Source organism: Acromyrmex echinatior, chromosome 1 (assembly GCF_024713525.1).
Source record: "Acromyrmex echinatior isolate Ae372 chromosome 1, ASM2471352v2, whole genome shotgun sequence".
In the NCBI taxonomy this organism is placed as follows: domain Eukaryota; kingdom Metazoa; phylum Arthropoda; class Insecta; order Hymenoptera; family Formicidae; genus Acromyrmex; species Acromyrmex echinatior.
In genome coordinates this window covers 14,002,863-14,026,192 of record NC_141852.1, presented here as the reverse complement: position 1 = coordinate 14,026,192, position 23,330 = coordinate 14,002,863, and the positions used below count along the sequence as shown (strand labels likewise).

General features: G+C 35.9%; 2 protein-coding genes across 9 annotated transcripts in view; one reads left to right on the top strand and one right to left on the bottom strand.

Annotated features, from left to right (window-relative positions):
• LOC147910988 (uncharacterized) overlaps positions 1 to 23,330 on the top strand; it is a 320,664-nt gene that overhangs the window by 202,915 nt on the left and 94,419 nt on the right. The gene's annotated exons all lie outside the window — the stretch shown is intronic.
• LOC105146922 (LIM domain only protein 3) overlaps positions 1 to 23,330 on the bottom strand; it is an 86,429-nt gene that overhangs the window by 662 nt on the left and 62,437 nt on the right. For 2 of the 3 annotated variants that reach the window (XM_011057569.2, XM_087408901.1), the window contains exons 2-5: positions 17,060 to 17,171; positions 16,500 to 16,763; positions 4,992 to 5,232; positions 2 to 4,300 (exon numbers count right to left, since the gene is read on the bottom strand). In XM_011057569.2, coding sequence (XP_011055871.2) covers positions 4,145 to 4,300; positions 4,992 to 5,232; positions 16,500 to 16,763; positions 17,060 to 17,148 — 750 coding nt within the window. In that variant the 5' untranslated portion in view covers positions 17,149 to 17,171 and the 3' untranslated portion in view covers positions 2 to 4,144. Of the gene's footprint in view, position 1; positions 4,301 to 4,991; positions 5,233 to 16,499; positions 16,764 to 17,059; positions 17,172 to 23,330 lie in introns of those variants that run through there. The other variant, XR_015546011.1, reaches the window with a different exon arrangement.

Genomic DNA, 23,330 nt, shown 5'->3' with positions numbered 1-23,330 from the left:
GTTGTATTTATAAGAATGTTATATTTTCTCGGTAGTAATGGGAACTGCCTTCCCCCCTCGCGGGGATTAGGCAGTCGTTAATATTATTAATAGAGCCCTAGGTAAGTGATATTATATACAGATGGATAAAAAATGAAAGTGTCGTCCCCTGTCTCTTCTCTGTCCTACGTAAGGAGACAGTCCTCTGTCCTCTTCGCCCCGTACTGCTTGCCTCCTGTCGTCCGACCTGTTTCCCTCCGCCGTGTCGCAGGACTTTGTACTAACACGATGCGACAGTCGTCGGGTTCGATCCGTTGTTCTTCGAATTTATAAATGTTCGATGTAAACTAATTTCCCGTTACGCGTTCTTTCTCTCGGATTTTGCGACCTTGTCAAATTACAAGTGAATATCGCTTCATTCGAATTTAGATAGCAACTTTAATTGTTATTTTAATAACTGTAATGATCATTCTCTATCCCCTTCAGTATAAAAAAGATTAAGGCTCATTTTTATCAAAGTAGATTAACTTTACCTAACCCTTTAATTTATTCTTTATCTTTTTCTAATTCTTGCAGGGAGAGCCAAATAGTATACACACGGATTTCGTCTAATTTTAAATATGTTTTAAAACTTACCTTTTAATAGACAAGTGGCACAACGCAACATTTATGTATTCGCAAGAAATTTGCATCGAAAGTTTCTCATATACTTTTTTTTCTATGTAAATTTTTACAGAATGTGCATTTAAGTGAATAATTATTCACCAAATCCCTTGAGGAAATGATAGAGGGTCGTGTCCCCGACTTAACCAAACCCACGTGACCTTTGGAAAATTTTCGCGGGCACACAGTGTAATTATGCAATGCATGTAGTAGAAAAATTATTACTTTATAACTATAAAATTAATTTTTAACACATACAACAAGTAATATCGAACGTGCGCAATTTATAATTAAAAATTCCAAAACTTTTAACGCTCACCACTTGTTTATAAATTAGGAATACTAAAACAGATTTAAAATTAAGCAAAATCCGTGTATACACTACTTGACCTCTCCTTGTTAAAACTAAAAAAAAAAAAATAAAGTTAAACCGAGATTAAAGTTAATCTACATTAGTAGAAATGGACATAAGGTCTATAATACGTATCACTAAACGATAGTAACGAAAATAAAAGTGTTGCCGTTGCTAGCTATGACACGGAAGAGTAGTACATTACAGTTATTTTCAAACGCAACCGGCTGCGAATGAGAGAAAGCCCGGATGTAATGCGGGAATGAGACGGACCGGTATTTCCGGCGTCGCGGGAAATTGCTCACAGTTAATAGCGTTACGAGCTCGCAGTTAATAATGCCGCGGCGGCAAACGCGGCAGAGAGCGTTTCCGCCGGTCTCCTTTCTGATCTCTGTATGATTACGAATGTATGCCGTTTGGCGTTTGGTATAGATAAGCGCCGCCGTATTTTTGGCATTAAAGCGTTAAAGCTAAGTGACTAAGCCCCTCGCTCTGCTCCGATGAGAGCTCGCGACTGTCGGACAGCGACGGATTATGGAATACTTAAAAACCTCCCGCCATAAACCACTTCAAGTCTCTCTGTTTTGCTATCGCCAACGAGAATTTGAAATCATATGAATTAAAATAAGTATTGTCAGTGGTGAACGATTACATCGCATTTGCTGTAGCAATTAAACGATAATTAAAAAAAGCAAAATTTTTCAGAAAACAAGTTTCAATATTTTGAATTATTAAATTTTGTATTGAATAAATTTAAATTTTATAATATTAATTTTTAAAATGCAATTTTTATATAATAATTGATTGTAGAATGAATAAAAGTATTTTTTTTCTTTATGTTTTTTGCAAGTAATTAAAAAATGACAATTTTGTAATCATGTTGTAGTAAATGAACAATATGTTTTATCATCGCAATAATAATGTGTTTTGTGAAATCGCGAATTTCAGAGGTCCAAGCGATAATCTGCCGCTGCTCTTCGCCGGCAAGAATAGCTGAAGCTTATAAAAAATAATTCGCCGTGACGCGTCGGGCTGTCTGAAACTGAATCTTTCCGCGGCGTTCCGAGGGGTTCTTAACCTAATGTCTTTAATTAATCTTTGGTATCGGCTGTCACGTGAGCCGATCGCGTCCAACTCGCGACGTAACACATAACAGAAATTTCATGAGACTAGAAGGGCCACGAAGAAGAAATCGACTGATGCTGTGGGACAATGGAAAATTTAGCGTTAATCTTTGAATATCCCGAAAATAGTTGGGGGTACCAATTATCTTTACTAGCCCCTCTTTCGATTTTTCGAATTTTAAAAAGTAAATATTCCAACGACTGAATTAATAAGAAGGTATAATCCGTTGTATTATCATTGATTATTAATTAGTAGCATTATACAAAGAATTAATATGAAACTTGTCAATAATCGAATAATATACTCTCATAAATCTGAAACGGAATATCAAAATAAAATTTTATTGATATATTTACATCCTATTGATTGCACTAATAACTGAATTTCTAATAAAATAAATTATTTTAAATTCAACTTTCAGTTTTGTACAATAAAAAAATACACTATATGTATTTAGTGAATATAATACAATATTTTAAAGAATTTGAAAATGTCACACTATGTCTTATCCAAGATAATAAGAAGATGAGTAAAAATATGATTATCTTCTGCGAAACTTGAAAGAAATAATTTTTTCAAAAAATAATTTGCAATCAAAATTATACTACCGTTTAAATAAAAATATTTGTTTACCCAAATCTTTGTACCTATCTTTTTTATAAAGATAGGTAAAAAAAACCTAAATTCCATTTTAATTGTATTTTTTTTACTGCATTTAAAATTAAAAATTTTTAACTATACATTATTGTTAAGTTTAACATAAAAAAAAATAGAAAGGAAAATAGAAAGTTCACTCTTTTAATTCACTCTTCTTCATTTAATTCAGAAAAACAGAAGGAGTAAATACTTTCGAGGGATAGTATATTTTTATTACTTATTATGGTACAAAATATTTGACCACTATTAATTTTGCCATTTTCTTGCTGTTAATAACAAACATTTTTAATAATTACAGATATACTCTTTTCAATCACATTCAATTTATTGGAATATTTACCTTATAAGATGATCGTTTTATTTCCTTTCCCTTTCGTGGCTGCCCGTTTTCGGCCGGCTGTAAAACGGGAGATCGCGGAATTATGGCACGTGTGTTACAGAACCCCTCGCGTTCCTTTCGCTCTCTTCGCTAAGATCCCTCTTCTTTCGAATTTCGGCGCTTCTACGTCCTTACGCGTGGACGACGGCGGTTATCACGAGCGGGACAAGAGTTATCTCGGTGGGCGTGCGTATACTGGTAATTGTTTCGTTCTCTCTCTTTCTCACTTTCGCGGAGTCGATTACGACACAGATATATTTACAGAACGACTCCGCTGCTTGCACACATGCGTACGCGATTCTCGTACAGACCCACATTCGCGCAGAATCACATTCGTTCCCATCTCGCTAAAGAAATATATCTTACATGAATTATCTAATTTATCCTTATGTGTGTGTCGAGTGTCGTGTCGTATCTTACAAGACGCGTACGTGCATCGGCAAACAACGCAAAAGTCTGAGAGACGCCTGAAAGACAGTCTGGTGAATTTTACGACGTCATTTAAACGTTTGCGTTGCCCGGAAGGAGTGTATGCGCTTGTGTTTAGTGTACGTTCTGTATGTACCTGTATGCCTGCGTAAATACGGTGTGTCGAGCTCCAGCTCGCGCCACGCGCGTGTCCTACACTGTATTAACATTAACTTCCGTTAAATTTGTGTTCATTTTCCACGATCACAGTGATTTCAATCTCCCAAGACTCATCACTTTGTCCACGAAGCCTCGGATTCCACTTCGAAGTTCGTCCGATTCCTCGCGCGTTTAACATTTCCGTCCCTCCCTCCTTCATTCACATCCCTCGCTCGGTCTCTCTATCGCTCCTTTCAACCCTTTTTTTCTTTGTTCATTCCGTCATTCTTGGTGCAACGTATACCTTTCATCTGCTTTTCCGTTGCCCGGAATCCATGGATTATATTCCACGAGCGAAGAGAACTCCCGTTTTAATAACCGCTGAGACACCTGAGCTTCTTCAGAGGCGGCGAAGCCTCGTTTCAGCTGGTTGGCGCCTGCATAGACATCGGGGGTGGCTTCACGGGCCCGAGGGCGGGCCCAGACAGACCGTTGTTGTTCATATCACCCGGTGCCCTCGGTCCGCCAACCCCTATAGTCGTCCCGTTCATCGTCGGCGTGCCACCTGACATTTGACCCTGAAGTCATAAAAGATTCACGAGACGTGAGACGTCATTCTCACGTTGCATCAGTGATCGTTACAAGCCTCGATGGCTTTACTGATTGCAAAAAAAAATATCCTAATTATACCAACAAGAAGTACAAACAAAACAAATTCTGATTATACGAATTAAAATTCTGATTATCATAATTGAATTTATAGTTAACTTGGTTAGAATTTGATAGATTTAACTGTAAGAGAACTTTCGAGAACCAAAGATGGGGTGCATAATTTTACATGCCTCTGTAAATGTCTGACTTGTACTTTTCTGGTTGAATTTATCAAAATTCTAATTAATATAATAAGATTTCTTTTCTAAAACACTGAGAAAAGTATATATAAATGGTTTCATAATACTGGAAAAAATATGTATTAAGATTTAGAATCTTTTGAATCTTTTGAATCTTTTTTTCAGTGTGTCCAAATTGTAAGGTAAAAGTCTATTTCATTCTCTCGTAAAAAGATTATATCGCTTAATTATGTATAATGATATAATTATTAAAAAATTATTACGACGGAAGTAAAATAACAAAAACAATATATAGGGAAATTATAATTTCATGTGCTCTATTATTCTAATATGTTACAAATTTTTATTTACTCTTATCGCTGATTTATTTCCCGAGTTTGCTTTCGACCATTCATTTCGACAGTTTGTTGGCACTTACGTTGGGCACATGATTGTGCTGGGCCACCGACTGCCCCAGACCTTGATGAGCCTGGAGTGGATTGTGTCCTGGGTGTATGTTTTGGCCCGGAGGCGTTGGTGTAGGAGGGAGTTGTCTTTTAATGTATGCTAATGAGGCGGGTGATTGTAACGCCATATTAGCGAACGCTAGCCTCTCCTCGTAGTCGTACTCGCAGAGAATCTTGTTCTCACACAAGTAAAACCGATCGCCTACACAAAACCTGTAAATAAAAAAAAAAGGAACACGCTATATTTTCGGAAGTGCCGTGATTTGCTTTTCAAGAACATTTCATAAATTACCAGAGTTTTATTCTAAAAATCCATTGACAACAATTAGACTCCCAATTCAAAACAATGATAGAAAAAGAAGTTAGTCCTTGACGTCATTAGAAATGTAAAAGGAACGCGTACGCGCTAATTGTTCGTCGGTCGTTCGTCAACGAGATTTAAGCAAGCTCCGGCAAGACTCAGAGAAAGACTCGAAGAGAACGCGATTAACAAATGAGGCTCGATCCTGTACTCCGGTCGATCCCGGCATCCTCGGTTCGTTACTCCAAATCCGATCGATCGACCGGCATGAGGAGGAAAGGGGGAAGAAAAGAAAAAGCAACGAGGAAAAATGAAAAAGGGAGGAAGCACGAAAAAGGAGTTCCGCTGGATAACGAGCATATCGTAACGTATCGAACAAATAATTATTACCGGGGCCTCTGTTCGCGAGAGAGAGAGAGAGAGAGAGAGGGGGGAGGGGGGGAGGGGGAGAGTGTGGCCTCGCACACATTCGCTTTGATCCCCGGCTAGGAAATACGAGAGCGAAATACGAGAGCACGGCGGCACACGGCGCGGCATAGCGCCGCTCCGTGCCGTGCTGGGTCTCTGGCTCGGGGTAGATACTCTCATAATCGCACGGCAAATAGAATTATCGCGTTGCTGCGCGCGTGGCCGTGCTGGCAGCAAGCGCACGGGGTTATACCGGGTTTCGCTCGTTTCCCCCATTATACGCGTCGTCTGCTAAATGACGCCACACTCCAATCGGATACCTATCCCTCTCCGTTTCCCTTCGCCCCTCGCCCTCCCATTCAACCATCCCTCCTCTCTCTACTCCCCTCCCCCCCCTCTCTCTCTCTCATTTTCTCGATATATCTACCAGTCACTGTACTTTTAATCCGGATTTACCTAGTTATTTCGCACTGATTAACTGCACAAAAAAGGTATGTTGCCGCTTGACAAACAGTAGGAATAGCAATAAATTTATCTTATAAAAATTAAATGTTCATTTTCTTAGAATGCGTCAAGCTTTCTTCTGAGAAAAATACGAAAATTTTTATTTTTTTTATTATTTTTATTATTTTTAATTTAGAAATAGTTACTTGGAGTATTTTTTTTTATATCTCAGTAGCGAAAAAATATAAATTGTAAAATATAATTTTTTATGGATATTGTTTAACACATTCTCTTTCTTTTTTAATAACTACGCTTTACGAATTTTTAAATATACAATTCCATCGAAAATTTCGCAATAGAAAATATATAATATATTTAAATCTTTATTTTTTGAAAATATTGTCATAATAATAAGTTACTATTAGTAATGTGCTTATTCTGTTATATATTGGTTTGGTTTCTACTTACTTTTTTTAGAAAATTGTGATTAAATTTATATTTATATTTATATCCTCAAATACTAATAAATTGAAAAACAATCAATAACATACAATATAATCATATTAAGAATTTTACGATTATATGTGAATACATCAAATACGATAAAGAAAGTCAAGATTGGTCAAATTTTGGATGTTACAAATAATACATTATATATTGTTTTATTACATCAATTATATCTGGAATAAATTGATTTAATAAAAGAATATATAATGTATTATTTGTAACATTCAAAATCTTGGCTTTATTTTATATATTTATTTAATATATTGTAACAATAGTGATTTTAATTGGGATGCATATATATATAAAATAACTCAGGTATCGTTTAGAGCTATTCTTGGGTTAATGTTGTTTATGTCATCAAACAGTAATAACAATAAATAATACGAAGAACTAGCCGAGATTTTTATTCCTCACAAGAAATAATTATAGCAGAAAACTGTAATGTTTTGCCTTTGAAATCACGATAGATCAGAAATACAACGACGAACAAAGTTTACAATGAACGCGAATTAAACGAATTAATTGAAATAATGCTTATCGTTATCGCAATCGATATTCCTATTGCATTTCATACGTGCGTGATATAATCGACGGAAGCATATTTGTATTTCACCATTAGTCATTTCTCATTAATGTTGGGGCGGTTTGAGAGACGGGAAGGAGAGACGTGAGGGAGAGAAAAAAAGAATTAATATCCGAGCTCCAACGGCAATACTCTCGACGGTTTAAACGAAAATAATCCTTGTAACGCTTTGGAATACCTTTTTCGGCCGTCTGGTTAGAGGCAGATACTGGGTCGTAATTGCGCGGGCAATGGAATTATCGCGTTGCACGAGCGCAGTCATTCCCGCGGCCTTCCATTATGCGCGCGCGAATAATGCCGCGCAAAGCCCGATCCTTTCTCGCGAAAACGGTGCAAATGTCTGCCGTGGAACGATATCAGCGCACACGCTGCCCCGTAATTTTCCACCTAGTCCCCGCCCTCCCCATGCATTTTTATTCTATGTGATATGTCGCGGAGGTCCAAAATCAGGATCAAAGAACATCAGGAGAAATGTGCAGATACTCTATTCAAGTCGATCGTATTGACTCTATAAAGTCCTTAAAAATTAAAACTAAAACAGATAACTTGAGTGAGATCAATTATGATATCTCTCTAGTGTTTCATCATTTTTTTAATTAATAGTTAATTAATAATTGGAAAATAAAAAAAAATAAGATTAAGATTATCAGAATTGCAAAAATATTTTTTAATACTTCTCGATGAGAATTTATCTATTTGTCCATTTATCACAAAGAGAAAATGTAGAAACTATATGATACAGTATTAACAAGGATAAATCCTCATCTCAAATTTTATCAAAAATTATGAAAATTTGACAATATAATAAGTTAGGCAAAAAATCCTTTTTACATATGTGTAAAAAAGCTTTTTCCTTAACCCAATATGAATCGAGGAAAAAACTTTTTCCTTAATATAGATTGGGAAAAAAAGTCTTGTTACATGTATGTGAAAGGACTTTTTCCCCAACCCATTATAAAAGATATTTTAGTATATATTATAATAATGATGTATTCGAACAAGACAAAACGAGAAAATATCGATACCGAGATTTAGATTCGACAAAAACAAATGATTGATACAATTTTCTCGTCTCGATGGGTCGATATTCTCGCTTCTCGAGATTACCGAATTTTATCTCGAGACATTCGAGAATATCGACTATCTCGTTTCATTTATTTGAAATATTTATGTAACCACACAGGCAGCACATCATATAATTATAACTATCATAAAAATGTCGAAACGAGACGAAACGAGACGAGACGAGAAAAAGAAATGACATATGCGATAATCTCGGAAATGTTTCTTTTAATGACACGAGAAATTCTGAGACGATATTCTGAGAATCTTGTATCGAAATGCATCACTAGTACATTAATAAATTTTTTTTATTGTTCAAATGTTTCACCATAAAGATAAAATCAAAATTTATTTAATATATATATATATATATACATATATATATATATTATTAGCTTAACATCTAATTTTGATCATAATTAATGCTTCTTGTATTTAGTTAATTTATTCATATACATGATCTTATTTCTGATCTTAATTATTCTTTAAAGATTAATTTTAACTCTTTATGATGAATTCAGGACAAAAAATAGTTCACTACATATCAGAATACCTTTTATATATCAGTTTCATAATTTTTTTAATTTCCGAATTAGAAATCTTCTCTTGCAAGTCTAAAAATTACTACAGTGATTCTAAAATGTACCGCAAGACATCTGCGCGTTCAAAATGAGTTGCAAGTACTGATTATGAAATATTTTTATTCACGACCATCACAAGCGAAATATTAAAATCGCGGACAGGCAAAGCCCTTTCTACAAAGTTTTAATTTCCATCGTATTGAAGCTCATCATCGCGTAACGCTTGCGCGAGCAAGTCATAAACGTTTAAAACTTGATTTATCTCTCGCTCTGCGTTCATCGCAATGAGAACAAATTCGCCACCACCGCCGCCGCCGTGCGAACGCTTTATTACAGCATGAGCGCATCTAGCACGCCCGCACCTACGTAATTGGCGCAATTCCGTAAGTGTTTCCATTCAATTTTCTTTTTATTACGTGCTCGCCAGCCGTTCTGCCATCGCCTCATCGCACGCGTTTCTCATCCCCCTGCGCATCGCGGGATACATCGCGTTGTTTACGGCCGTTTTGACACGTTTCACGACACCCGGGAGTCTGTGATGCGTTGCAATTTCTTCATCCTTTGAAAGTCCAAGAGAGGGATCGCGTCAGTCAAAAATTATCGCGTACACCTCGGACAATGTAGTCCTCTTTACATCTAGTAAAGTAAGTTCTAAAGATGCCCTATTCTATACAGTAAAAAAAAAAAACATTTTGTATTTGTGTTAAACATCCACAAATATAAAACGGTCCACTCAAGTCCTTGTTAAAATTGTGCATGAAATTTTTGACACATTCAAGAATTAATCTAAATATTTTATGTTAAATAAATATTCAACATTTCTTAATTCAAAATAATTTATGGGTAAGTGAACAAATAACATAAAAATAATGTACTTTAAAACGTAAATTTTAAAGTAAATGAAAAAAAATACGTGTTAAATTAATTTTATTATAAATTTTAATGTTATTGAAAAAAATATGCTTTCAAAGTTTGCTTATAAATTATTTTAATGTTATATTTTTTATCTCAATTTGTTTACATAATATGTTTGTGTTATTTTCTAATATATTCACTTGTGCAAGATTAACACAAAATTTAAGTGAAATGTGTTAAATTTAACAAATTTTCCATTTTTATGCTACAAAAATCATATAATATACAATAGCTATGTATATTGGATATCATAAATTAAATATGCATATGACTCTTATATATGATTCTTATAATAAAACTGGATAGAGGGCATCTTTAGGCTTGCTTCACTATATTTAAGGAAGGACGAATCATTGTCTATTGGTATACATAATCTGTCTAAAAAGTTTCGAGACTTATTTTTTCCTAAATGTATAAGTAACGCCTTTTTCCAACTATAGTACTATTGTACAACTATAGTATAACTTTTTCGACTATTTGTATGATTTTTTTCATGACGTTGCAAGCAGTATGTTTCGAGAACTGGCCGCGTGTGAGTTTCATTAGATTTTTCGTTGTAAAAATTTTCGTAATGAAACAGTGGGCAGCTGTTTGTTTCAAAGTTCAAATCTGAGGGAGTTGACCAATCCCAGATTTCAATTTTGAAACAAATTTTATGGAGTTAGTCTCAAGAGAAACAAAACCAACCAGAGAGGATGATAAAATTCAAAATCAAGATAATATTAATTACTTTTTTATGGTTTTGATGTTTGATTTCCGAAGTTAAAAACATGAAGGAGGACGCGATTTGATAATATTTTAAATATCCAAGCGAATTGACTTCGAAATAACCTTTAGTGTAATGAATACGTTACGAAAGATGACTACTGTAAAAGTTTCCAACGATTGAAAGAACGTTCTGAGCAGTGCATTGAGATCAGGGGGACTATGTTGAAAGTTTTCATTAATATAATTTATTTCTCGATTTTTCCTGAATCTAATCTCATAACTTTTTAGATACATCGTATATACTTGTCAGTAAAAGATCAAACCTGTGTTTACGAGTTGCCAATTATAAATCTGTTTTGTAAAATTTTACAAAAAAAAACGGGCTTCAATGAGAATTATCCTCGTTACTGGGTAACGATCAGATAACTTTTCCTCTAAGGCAGAAACGTGAAAGTAAAAATTTTTTTCATTGAAGGTAATGGAGAAATTTTTCACTCTTCATGTTTCCGCTCTAGGAAAAAAGTTACATTATCGCTGTAATTCTGATCGCTATAATTGCGGCAATATTAAATCGATCTTACATTACGAATGTGTGGGATGTGTGAGAAACGTCGAGTTGATGAACCGTCCGCGCTAAGAGTAGTTCCCGAGAGGGGATAGAATTGTGCAAGAGAACGACTCTCGGGTCTGCATGGCAAATTTCAATCTGGACGATGCTCAGATAACTCGGTTGAATCTTTAACAAGGGTAGTCCGGCTGCAGGACAATGGAGGGTGGGGAGAGATCGAGGAGACATAAGGTGGCGAAGAGAAGCGTGCGAAGAGAAGACGACAACGTTCGGTCGATGTAGAAAGGCAGAAAGGCGCAAAGGCGACATTGCGATTCAATAAATGATACCACCGGTGGCAATGCGTGACCCCGTTAGAGAGGCACTTTACGGGCCGTTCCGACGACGTGGCCGTAGCCCTCAAAGAGTAATACCGTCCTCTGCGCGCGAGCATCAGCACATCAAAATTTCAGCGGCCTTGCCATGCGCGTCTCGCCAGTTTCTCAGATAAAATCTTTATTCGACGCATCGCGGCGTGAATCGCGGAAATTGCGGGTCAAGCCGTCGTGCCGACAGCACACACGCTGAGCGCAATCCGGATGTCTCCTCGGAACAGATAACCGCTGCGGAACGGGTAATCTTTATCAAATATAATGAAAAAGCATGAACAATAACGCGTTGTGACCGATTGTACTATATTGCTGATAGAAAAGTGACACTTCTAAAAAATTCTGAACTGGAACGTTTTAATTCGAATAATAAATGTCCAATTTCTATGTCCAATTTGATCTTCCTTTCATGTTATATATACTTTTAATTATGATATATTCTTTAAGTAAGTACAAATTTAAAGATACACAAGTACCATAGTAGGATGATCAAAACACTTTTTACAAATTTTAATTTTATAGTTGTATTTTTTACTAATATATTATATTAAATTCACATTGATTATATTATGAGATAGAGGTATACAATATAATAAATTTTGTTTTAAAAAAACTATAGGGTGCTGTGGTCATTTCACCTATTCATTTGAAGTTAAAACCACGTTATGAGTTTTCAAAATTCGAACACTGGACAGTGAACAGCTTTATATAATGCAAATTTCACTCTTTATCAAAAATGCGATATTTTTCGAATATGTGCAAATATGAGCTATGTCATCTTTCCACAAAAAATGTATTAGTCTTCGATTTACTTTCATTATCTAAAAAATGCAAATTTTTTACTTGTGCTTTTGTCACTGTTTTTTATCAACGAAGCGTAATGATTAATGAATATCATTTTTATAAATAATAAAAAATATTTTACGCTATAATTTCGATTGCAAATAGCAATTATCTACAAATAAGAAATTCCACATCGTTTGCAATTCCGCCGAGTCTCGCGCCGGCATAATATTAAATCCAAGTCGCAAAGGCGAAAGTTTAATCGAGTAGTCATTATGTTTGACCGGATTCGACGGAAGGAAAGAAATTGGGAGGGGAAGCGAATACGCGATGCCCGCGCTTGCGCTAATGCATACGTATGTGTATTCGTATCGAGGGCGGAGAGAGAGAGAGAGAGAAGGAGAGAGCTAATTGCATCGGTAAATCATCCTCTAACCAGGAGGGTGGGAGCCTAGTCGCAGCCACTGGCAACCCTTTATTCTGTGTTATTACAGTCTAAAGTTACCCCGTGTAATTGTTGCTGTTTAATTGCAAACTCTAAGTCGTCTCGTTACAGGACGCGCAGCGCTGCGAGTAATTGCCCTCTTCAAATTTACCTACCAACCTGCCTGCTTTTTAGCAGCACGATCGCAGGCGCGCAGGGGTCGCACCGAATATTCCGCATCAGGCATATTTTATCGCGAGCGCGCGTTTTAATTGCGCTCGTACATCATCCACGACACACGCAACGCGATTGTTACAACAAATATAATGACCGGACTGAGTGCACGGCCGTCTCAATTTACTTTCTTCGCTTTTCCTCCTCAACCCCGAGACAACGTCGACCGGTTTCTACTCTCTGTCTGCGAACGTCACACGTCCGCGATTCTTTCCAAAGGATCCCCAATGGCTATCTCCCCCCCCCCCCACCGTTCGAATTCGTTTTTGATCCTGACGTGCGAGCCACCCTCCCCTTACCCCTTACAGGTCACTTTCGCCGCGAGTCGCGCGCGACCGGGACGCATTGTCAAAGATAGACAATGCCGGACGATAAAAACGTAAAATTGATGCTCTTTTGTTCACATTGTTTGAGACGCTGCGCAACGTTTGCCACACGCCTGGACGACCATTGCTATTGGCTTGAAACTACATCCTCCACCTCCGGCTCCTGTATCATTTCCCCTGTTCTCTCTCCCTCTTTCTGTCGCCATTCTCTACCGACAGAACGGCTACAGATTTCCTCTCTCTTCCTACCTGCTCTATCTGCTCTCTCCTGCTCGTTGTTACCTCCCCTCCCCCCAAAACGAGTCACTTCGTCCGTAAGCCAGTATTGTATCGCTCCACTGGCTTTTGTGCACTCGTTTGTACGCTTCCCGCCATTGAATCGCTACAGGTCTCCGCCGCCTCGTTTCGTTGTCTCATATTGTTTAAATGTCGTACCGTGGCCCGGAGATAATTAAAACGACCGACGAAAAAAGTAACGGGTGATAACGTGCGAGTTTGATAGATAAATCCACGACGATTGATCTTATTCATTACAATTGATCTTGTTTAATGTTGCGTACTTCGTATGTCACCTTGGAGCGTACGATCTATAGGAGTCATGGAAAGAGTTGATATCGGTGTCTTGTTCGCAAAGATTGATCTCAATTAAACGTGAAAATACTCGATATTCGGATATTAATACGACGTAAATAACTACTGTCTCTTAAAAGACGAAGTAGATGAGACAAAGAAAGAGAGAGAAGGACGTTTATCCTCGCTCTGAAGCAAGCCCTTTATATCGCTAAGAAACTTATGAAACTTATAAACTTGTATTAGGATACAGAAGAAACTTATAAAGGCAAAATTCAAAACCTATTAAAATTTGGATCTATGCTTAATCTCCCATCAGAGTTCATCGTTCAGTTCGTAATAACTCATTGATTACAAAAAGTCTCAAACCGCGCTAGGATTAAAGAGGTCAATCGATAACGAATATATCGGCAAAGTTTTAAGGCCGCAAAATGTCAATACACTCCTGACACACAAACAATAAATGTGAATAAATTTAACTTTGATATATTAGTTTGTAAATTTTCAGATTAATTTTAATTATTTAGTTAAAAGTAACGATTTTATCAATTAAAATAAAATCTGTCAATTACATATTGTATTTATTTTATAAATTTTTAGCAAGTATTATTAATGTTGTTAATAAATATATTATAATTTTCATATTTCTGGGTTTCTCATTTGGTAACTTTTATTTTTCAGATTGATTTTATAATTATTTAGTTAAGAATAACAATTCTATTAATTAATTAAAATAAAATTTATCAATTACTTATTTTAATTACATTTATTTTATGATTAATTTTTGGCAATTTTATATATATATATATATATATATATACTATTGATTAATTTTATTTGATTATGACAAGATTATTTTTTCTCTTTCCTTCCTTCCAAAATTGCTAACAAATAAAATAGAAATATGCTACGTTCATTACTATTTCCTTATTTATTAATATGTTGCATAAAACAATGATATTATAGCGATGTAAAATTTCAATTATTTGTGTTGAATCTTGCTTATTTTATAAAAACGAACGAAAAAGATGGTTGAAGTGGATAGCATATCGCATATTTTGGCAGATGGAGACTGAAGTCGTGGGATGCGCGAAGACGTGCCGCGAGGTTTCACGACCAAATCGGTCCAGAAAACGGCATCGCGAAAGAAAAGAGAGGTCATGGTGCGGAAAGCGCAGGGTGATTTCCCAGCTGACCTGTAAAGCAACCTATCCCCGTTAACCCCTCTCCCTATCAAGTTTGCCACGCGGACCAGTAGTCTCTTCCACCGTTGGCCGTCTTCACATATGTGTCTACGCGACGCGAAAGATGCATCGCCGTGAAAGGGAATAGTAGAAAATAAAGGAGGATGGTAGTTTGGGATTGGAGGGACGGGAAGCGAGATAGCAAATTTAGCCGATTCGAGTCTTCCTCCGAGTCGTCCGGCGCTTTACGTCGTGCGGTAATTTTTAATAATTAACGAGCCCCAACGAATTTCGTTTCTGTTTTTGAAATTCCGTTATTCAATACAAGAAAATAGCGCAAATTTTTAAATAATTCTGCGGATAGCAGCTTGCATAGTACCGAAATAAAATGTGTTTTCTATATAGCGCTGTATTTATTTTTAAATTTTCCACTCTCTAAATTTTTCAGAATGAAATCTCATTCAAAACGAATGAACTTCATTCCAATTGATAGTGAAAGCACATTCGGAATAGAGTGACATTTTACTTTTCATAAGGAAAATGTCTAACTCTAACTATAGTGAATGTTTCATTCGTTTGGAGTGAAACGTCAGTGTCGGAACATGATGAAACATTAAAACTTGATGTCTTCAGTATAAAATCAGGAGTCTTAATTTAAAAAATTGTTTATAAACTAAATATACATAGGTTCTTATATTTTATCTCTATAAGAAGCGTTGTCATTTCTATATAATATCAGCAAAATACGATATCGACGAGACAATGTGACTTGCTCACTGAATTTTTTCGTACTTGGTGCATTGGTGCGTGTGTACTGTTTCCAACTGTTACAGTGATGTAGAGCATATCAGATTCTTCTTTAATTACGAATGAAAATATTTACTCCGTAACACAGAGTGGAAGAATTCACTTCACACTGCACTATTAGATATCGAAGGAGTAATGGCAACCCAATCCCTTGAGTTAAATAATATTTTATTTTATCTTTAACTTCCATATACGTCCAAATGTAATAAATCAATTCATTTTTCTGTAGTTATTTTTAAACTAAATAACGTTCGTATTAAAGTATGCATTTAGTAAATAATAAACTAAATTTGAGTCAAATTTAATACATTTTTTTAAAGTTAAATTAACTGCATTATTTTAATTAAATTAACGACACAGTGAGTAAGAGCAGTGGCGACCTATAGAAATGGTTAAAAATATAAAATTAGATATAACTTAACACTACAAATTTTACGGGATATATGAATGAAAAGTTATTCTAATTTTAGTGATTCGTTAATCGCTCTAATTTTCAAATGGAATTTCACTCCAAGAAATTTAGAGAGTACATTCAAAATAAAACTCACAAATTCACAGTCTAAATCGAGGAGAAAAGGTACGAGAATAAACGAGGAGAATCTTGTTAAAAGAAAGACCGGATCTAATAATAAAGATAATTCTAGAATCTTGACTAATAGAGTTGGAGCTAGTAATGTAATAAGGGTAATACTGTCATTCGCACTCACCGATGAGTGCACTGCTGGCAGGCGAAACAGTCGAGATGATAGACGTTCGTTCTGGCCCTCATGACCATCTCGAACGCCGGTATTTGCTTATTACATGCCGCGCAGCATCCCGTGTTCCCGAAGAGCCTGAGGTAGTCCCTCTTACAGAGGATAAGATTAGCTTTGGTGTAGAGGGTAGAGCCGACCTCGCCTAACCTACAGTCGCAGCATCCGCACTTGAGGCAGTCTTCGTGCCAGTAGAGGTCCAGGGCCTTGAGGAGGTATCTGAAGGACCGACCGTAGTTTTCGTTCTTACCGGCCGTTTAAGTTTTGAAAATACCTCTCTTATCTTGATATTTATATTTAACATAGATTTACGCAAAAGCATTGACTAAACATTTTAAGCGAAGCGAGAGAGGGCCGCTTTAGAGATCGGAGAGCGATATCTACATTCTTGCGACAAAATATTGAATATGTAACGGATTTATTAATGAAGAAAGAGCGAGAGACAAAGATAGTGTTTTCTTTTAAGAGTACAGATCATGCAAAAATACATTGTATATATGTGTGTTGTCGTTTACCTCTCCGTAATTGTCTTCCCGCAGCCGGCGCATTCCTGCTGCGTCGAACCATTTTTATTCGTCTCGGATTTGCTCACGTCCATAGTCATCGTGATCTCAACTACGGCGCCGTCTGGAACAGCAAATCAAATCGCTACAATTACACTGTTAAATATTAAAGAATCGAGTTTAGCTTACTTTCTAAATCTGAATCAGTGGATAATCACTGATACCAGTGCCAAGTATGCCACTGATAATCAGTGAATTAAACGTGAGATCCTTAACCTAGCTAATTTTTACTATGTGATCTAATTAATCTTGTTTTAGTGCTTAAATTCAATGAATATGGTATTGGAAAATTAAAATTAACGTGCAAATATCAGTATTTTAGTTATATAATGCTCAAACATTCTTCCTTTTTTTAGTTGAACTTCACTGATTATCAATGCCAAGTATGCCACTGGGTAATTAGTGACTATCCACTGATTCAGATGTAGAGAATAAATAATTCTTAAATAATATGTTGTTATTTTTAATTTCCAAGTGTCAAACTGTATTATTTTAGTAGAAAACATATGGTTAAAAACGACATATAATCAACTCCCTTGTCCTTAATAAATAAATAATAAATTAAATTTGAACCAAAAATATATTCTTTTGTTTAATTTCGTTTTAGTTAAATTGATGACGTATTAAATAGAATGATTAAGAAAATATAGACTATAAAGAATCTATTAAGACTATAGGAATGATTAAGAAATACTCAAATTTGATAATTTGACAGCATAAATTTAATATTGTATATTCCTCTATTGTATTGTATTATTGTTAAAAAAGAAAAAAATATTCGAGATAGATTCTTCTCTATTTTTTCCAATTCCCTGGTCTTCAACTATAACTATGAAAACAACATCAAAGTTCTAAATGATTTTAGAACAATAAAACAGGACAGTTTAAAAATCTGGGTTAAGTTATTAAAACAAGCATGAGAAAAATCATAAAATATTATGTAATATATATCTTTGAAAGTATACTCGTATTAATAATTCATAATATTGATATAATCATTATTATGAATTATTAATACGAGTTTTATATTTTCAAAGATATATACTATATAATACTTTATGATTTTTCTCATGCTTGTTTTAATAACTTAAACCAGATTTCTAAACTGTCCTGTTTAAAGTATAAAATGTAATAAACCTTCGCCTTATAGCGATTGATAGAAAGAAGTTCAAGGTTTTTTATCATTAAAAATTTCACAGTATCAATCATACAGAATGTATAACCATCTAAAATATTCATTTTGGGTTCAAATGACCTGTTGCTATAATCGAAGGTTAGCATTACGATAAAATTTAAAACAAACAATATTAAGTGAAAACGAATCGAGAAAAGTTCGACACAAATGAGTGAAGAGAGCCATTCGATTAGGGTCTTGGTGTCTAATAATATTTGTGTAAGTTTTAAGAATTTCAAACAAATACGCGCGATTATTTATCTATTTTGAAACACAATTCTATAGACTGAAGCTGCAGTATGTAATATTACAAATTAAACTGATAAGGAAATATTATTGATATTAATTTACATATTTAAAATATACAAAAAGAATTTATTGTGAAAAATATGAACGGGGATTCGGACGTTTTATCGATTCAAGTTAAGTGAAATTTAAAATAATCACTAGATGCCTAAAACTTACGAGTGAAATAAAATTCTCAGCAAAGCGACAGGAGGTCACAAGACACTGAGAAAAAAAGTTGTGCCCGCGACGAGAGAATGATATATACGGCGTCATTTGAAAGTGTCTCAAAATTTGATTTCTCGAGTTAATGAGAACCTTACCCGCGCATTTTGACGGTTCGTATGCATCCGCGCGTGTTTTTAAGGGCCGACACACCGCGGACGTTTGGCGTGCAATGTACGCGTATCCCGGCCATTACAAGCGTCTCCGACCGTCGTAAGTGGCTGACAGCACGCAATAATTAGTGCGACTAATTGGAACCGTGCCTGCCGCTCGTTCTCGCGCACTCAGACTCCAATAAGCACCGACGCGCTACGTCACGAGCGCCTCCGGAATCTTTCACGGTGCATAAAACATTTCTTTTTTCTTTCGCTCTCACCCTTCTACCTTTTCTCTGTTCTTTTCGCTTACCGACATCCGAAACAGCCCGTCTTCCAACCATCCCGCGGAGCATTCGCGCTGAGCGAGCATTTTTCGGGCGAAAATAAATTTCTCTACAACGCCAATTATTTTAACCGCATTTCGTGCTTACAAGTGGGAAACTAAAAGCGTTATCCTACCTAAGATGTACTATAAACTATGCTACTTTAAACTTTAACCTTTGCGTCCCACTCAGGAATGTTAACAATGAATAATTGATTCCGTGTGTTGTTTGTTTGTTTCGTGTAAAATCACGCAAAACTTCTATTTTATATTTCAAATTCGTACAATAAAATGGGCGACAATGATACATTTTAATTGTATCTTTTAATTCTCGTAAATCACGGACTTACAGGTGGCATACGAAATGCCAACATTTGGTTTAAATATAACACATTTATATTTAATAATTTGGACACCGATGAGAATAAATCTTATTGAACGAGATAAATCCTATATTTGTGATTAAAGTGGCTCTTAGTTCTTAAATATTTCTGTATGAATTTATATACAATTCTGATTCTGCGAACAATATTTTTCACGCTAAACTTTTCGCAGATTTATGATTCGTTAACATTTAGGTTAATAATATTTTTATTAAAGTAAAGCTGTTTATTAGCATTAAAAATAATAAAAATTATTAAATTGCTTGTCAATTTAATAAGTGATACTACTACTCAAGTTTTATTCATGATTGCGTTTCAAGATCGAAAAAGATTTCGACGCGCGATTTGCAAAAATCACATATATACATAAATTCGGACAGAAATATTTATTGAGATTCGCCTTACCGAATATATTATTTCTCTATATATTGTTTAATAACACATTTAGTTTTAACAAAATTAGTGCACTGAGGGAAGAATTTATTAAATTACAAATAGTTCTTTGACTACTTCTAGCGGAATATTTACTAAATGTAAATACATATTTATTAGATACAAGAACCAATAATTTGATTCAACTATCATTTTTTCATGTATCTAAATATTTATTTATCGTAAGTAAATGTGACTATTCAAAGAAATATTTATAAAATTTAATAATTATTTTCTTAGTATACGGAAATAGTAGATATAAGATTACTAAAGCTTGAAAATTGGATAATTAAATGATACGACATTTCATGCGTCACACTTAGATTGTCTCCGAGACATTTTTTCAACCGCAAGTTATCTGCGATCTATGCTGTCAACATCAGGCGATCGAGTTAAAAATGCGATTGTATCCGACAACGATTTAGGTCGTTGCGTCCAAAGATCGCGAGAACGCAGTTATGTTCTTCCGAGGTGATCCGCGTAACACTTGGCCAACGAGGGTGACGTATGGGGGTGGCGGCCAGCAGCCCACTTTGCTTTCGCCCCCTTTGCCGCCACCACCACCGCCACCACCACCACCGCCACCACCACCGTTGCCGTTCAGTACGACGACAAGCGGGCGGACGCGCGGCGGGGGCTTAATTAATTAGCCGGATACTTTGAGTAACAATCCATTATTACATACAAACATCCTCGGCCTCGGGGCCGAGCTGCAGCTTTATGCTGCTAATTGGCCTTCTCAAAGCCGGGAGACCCGGGCACGAGTTATAAACGCCACTCCTTCCCTCTCTAGCCCCTCGCGACCCGCAGCTACCATACCGCACTGCTGCTCCGCTCTCTCACTCCAATTTTCTCTCTCGCTACCACCCGCCAACCCCTTTTCTCTCTCCATCTCACCTGTCCTCCTCTATCTCGTTATCTCTTCCTATCCTTTTCCTTCCTTCATCTCCCTCGTCCCATCGCTGCATCACTTCACCCGCGTGCTCCGCAATACACGTAAAACGCATACAATCGTGCGGATACGCTCTCGCCCACTCTCGTCCCATCCCTTCGCGCTCGCACACATGCACTAAGACAAAATGGATGGGAGAGGTGGAGGAAATAGGTGAGAGAGTGCGAGAGGTGGACGGAAGGAAAGAGCAAACGAGAGTTGGAGGAGAGAAGGAGAATGCAAGGGACGGGGAGAGACAGCGGGGGTTGGACGGATAGCGCTAATAACGCGCTCGTGACGCAAAAAAAAGGAAGAAGTATAATTGCCAGCCCTCGTGGCAGGTATTTTTCAAATAGGACCCCGTCCGTTAATTGGAGGGCAAATTAAAGAGGCGCCGCCGAGGAAAAAAACATCATCCCCTCCTCCCCGCCTCGTTTCCTCCCGTGGTGCGCCTCCCACGTCGGTATATCCAAGAGCCGCCTCGTGATTCGTCAAACGATCCGTACGCTTCGTTTTCTCTGGATCTAGTTTTTTTTAATGATTCTCCTCTCTTAGTCCGATTGACATCGCGATGGAATTAAAAAAAAAAAAAACGCGCACTATGCGTCGCGCCGCGAAAAGACGCGGTTAACGATGACGGTTTTTAAGTCCTTTTCCCGATTCGGGGTGAAAAAAAAACTCCGCAATGCTATAGCGATTGATAATCGATTACTTGGAATGAACCCAACCGATAAATGAGAACGTGAGATGAATTCGCGACCAGGAAAATCTCGTGTGTCTAGTCTCTGTATTTTGCAAACGCTTATAGCCACGCATGCATCATATTTGATCGCGATGGTTGCGAGAGATATGTATACAATAAAAAATGGATGTTACTTTACCCTTTTCATTGGCAAATAGCGAATGTCGAAATTGCCGATGCTCGCGAGTAAATTAAAAGTTCGGTGCATAGATACCAAAATACCAAACAAAAAAAAATCAGGGTGAAATTAATCATTCGCGTCGGTGAAAAATTTCGAGCCTGTTGCTGCGAGAATTCGCACATCCGTACGTTGATTAAAATTACTCGCCTGTCGCAATCATAAGTTTATTCGGATTCGTTCGAAAAACGAATGAATTTATATAAAAGAACGTGTCTAAAATCAGTGAAATAATCTATAAAAAGATGAAAATTTTTCATTTTTCATTTCCGCGGAAACTTATATTTCCGAAAGGGGATGTCAAATTAATCGGCTAAAAAAGTTTCTTAACACTAGAAGAAATCTATATTGATTCCATCTATTTTTTCATTTCTATTTTTGGATTATCTAATACAGTTTTGGCAAAAAATATTAGGCACTTATATTTTTTCCGTTGGAGTTCTTTTATTTCCATTGTTTGTTTATATCTTGATTACCGATATTATGTGTAAATTTAAAAGATTCTCGAAACAAAGGATAATTTACAGTAAATTCTATAAATCAATTTTTGAGTTAAAATTTTTATTAAAAATATTTTGATTTTTCAATAATTATATTTTTTATACTGATGAAGTATTTTTCATCACTTTCTTTTGTTTCCGTAATAATAATAATTTATTCACACTTCTTTTAAAAAACGTTGATACTTCTGTTAAATCGGTATTAAAATAAAATGTATTTAGAAACTTGTATATAAAAGTTTCCTAAAAAATCGGAAAGGAGATCTGTAATATTTCTTGTTGCTAATTTGATATTGAGACTTATTTGCCATGCTGAGTAATCGGTCTGCTTACAGTAATGACATTTCGGGTATTGTATTATCTTGTGACGGATGTCGTCAGCGTGGACAATGTCGATATTTCGATCGCTTATAAAACGAAATTGCAAACGAATTTCGCTCGACGCGATTTACGGCATCTTTTACTACTGCCGGTCTTATGGAAATTAGACTCTTTACTGCAGCGATATCTTCTCGGATCTCCCCAAGAATTTTCAGAGATCTTTTAAAACGTAGCGATCTCGTCATAAACATGCGCCACGTCAGAACAGGAAATGTCGCGTATCCAGTCCGCGATAAGACACTTGGTAACATATCGCTTCCTTATTTCAAAAGTGACACGATTATAAAATGTGATTTTCGAGTTATTACCATAAATTTAATAAATATTACCCTATCAATCATCAAAAGTAAATTAACTTCATAAAAAATTATCAAAATCATCTAAAAATCACTTAAAAAAGATAGCTAAAAAAGAATATTGCAATCAACCATCACTACTCAAAAAGGTTGGATTTTTAAGAGTTGAAACGAAACATTTGATGATATTAAAAATATATCTTTTTTGCTAATATTATTTGATTAATAATTTTCTATCAAGTCGAAAAATAGTTTTTCCCGTTTTCTGGAAAACTT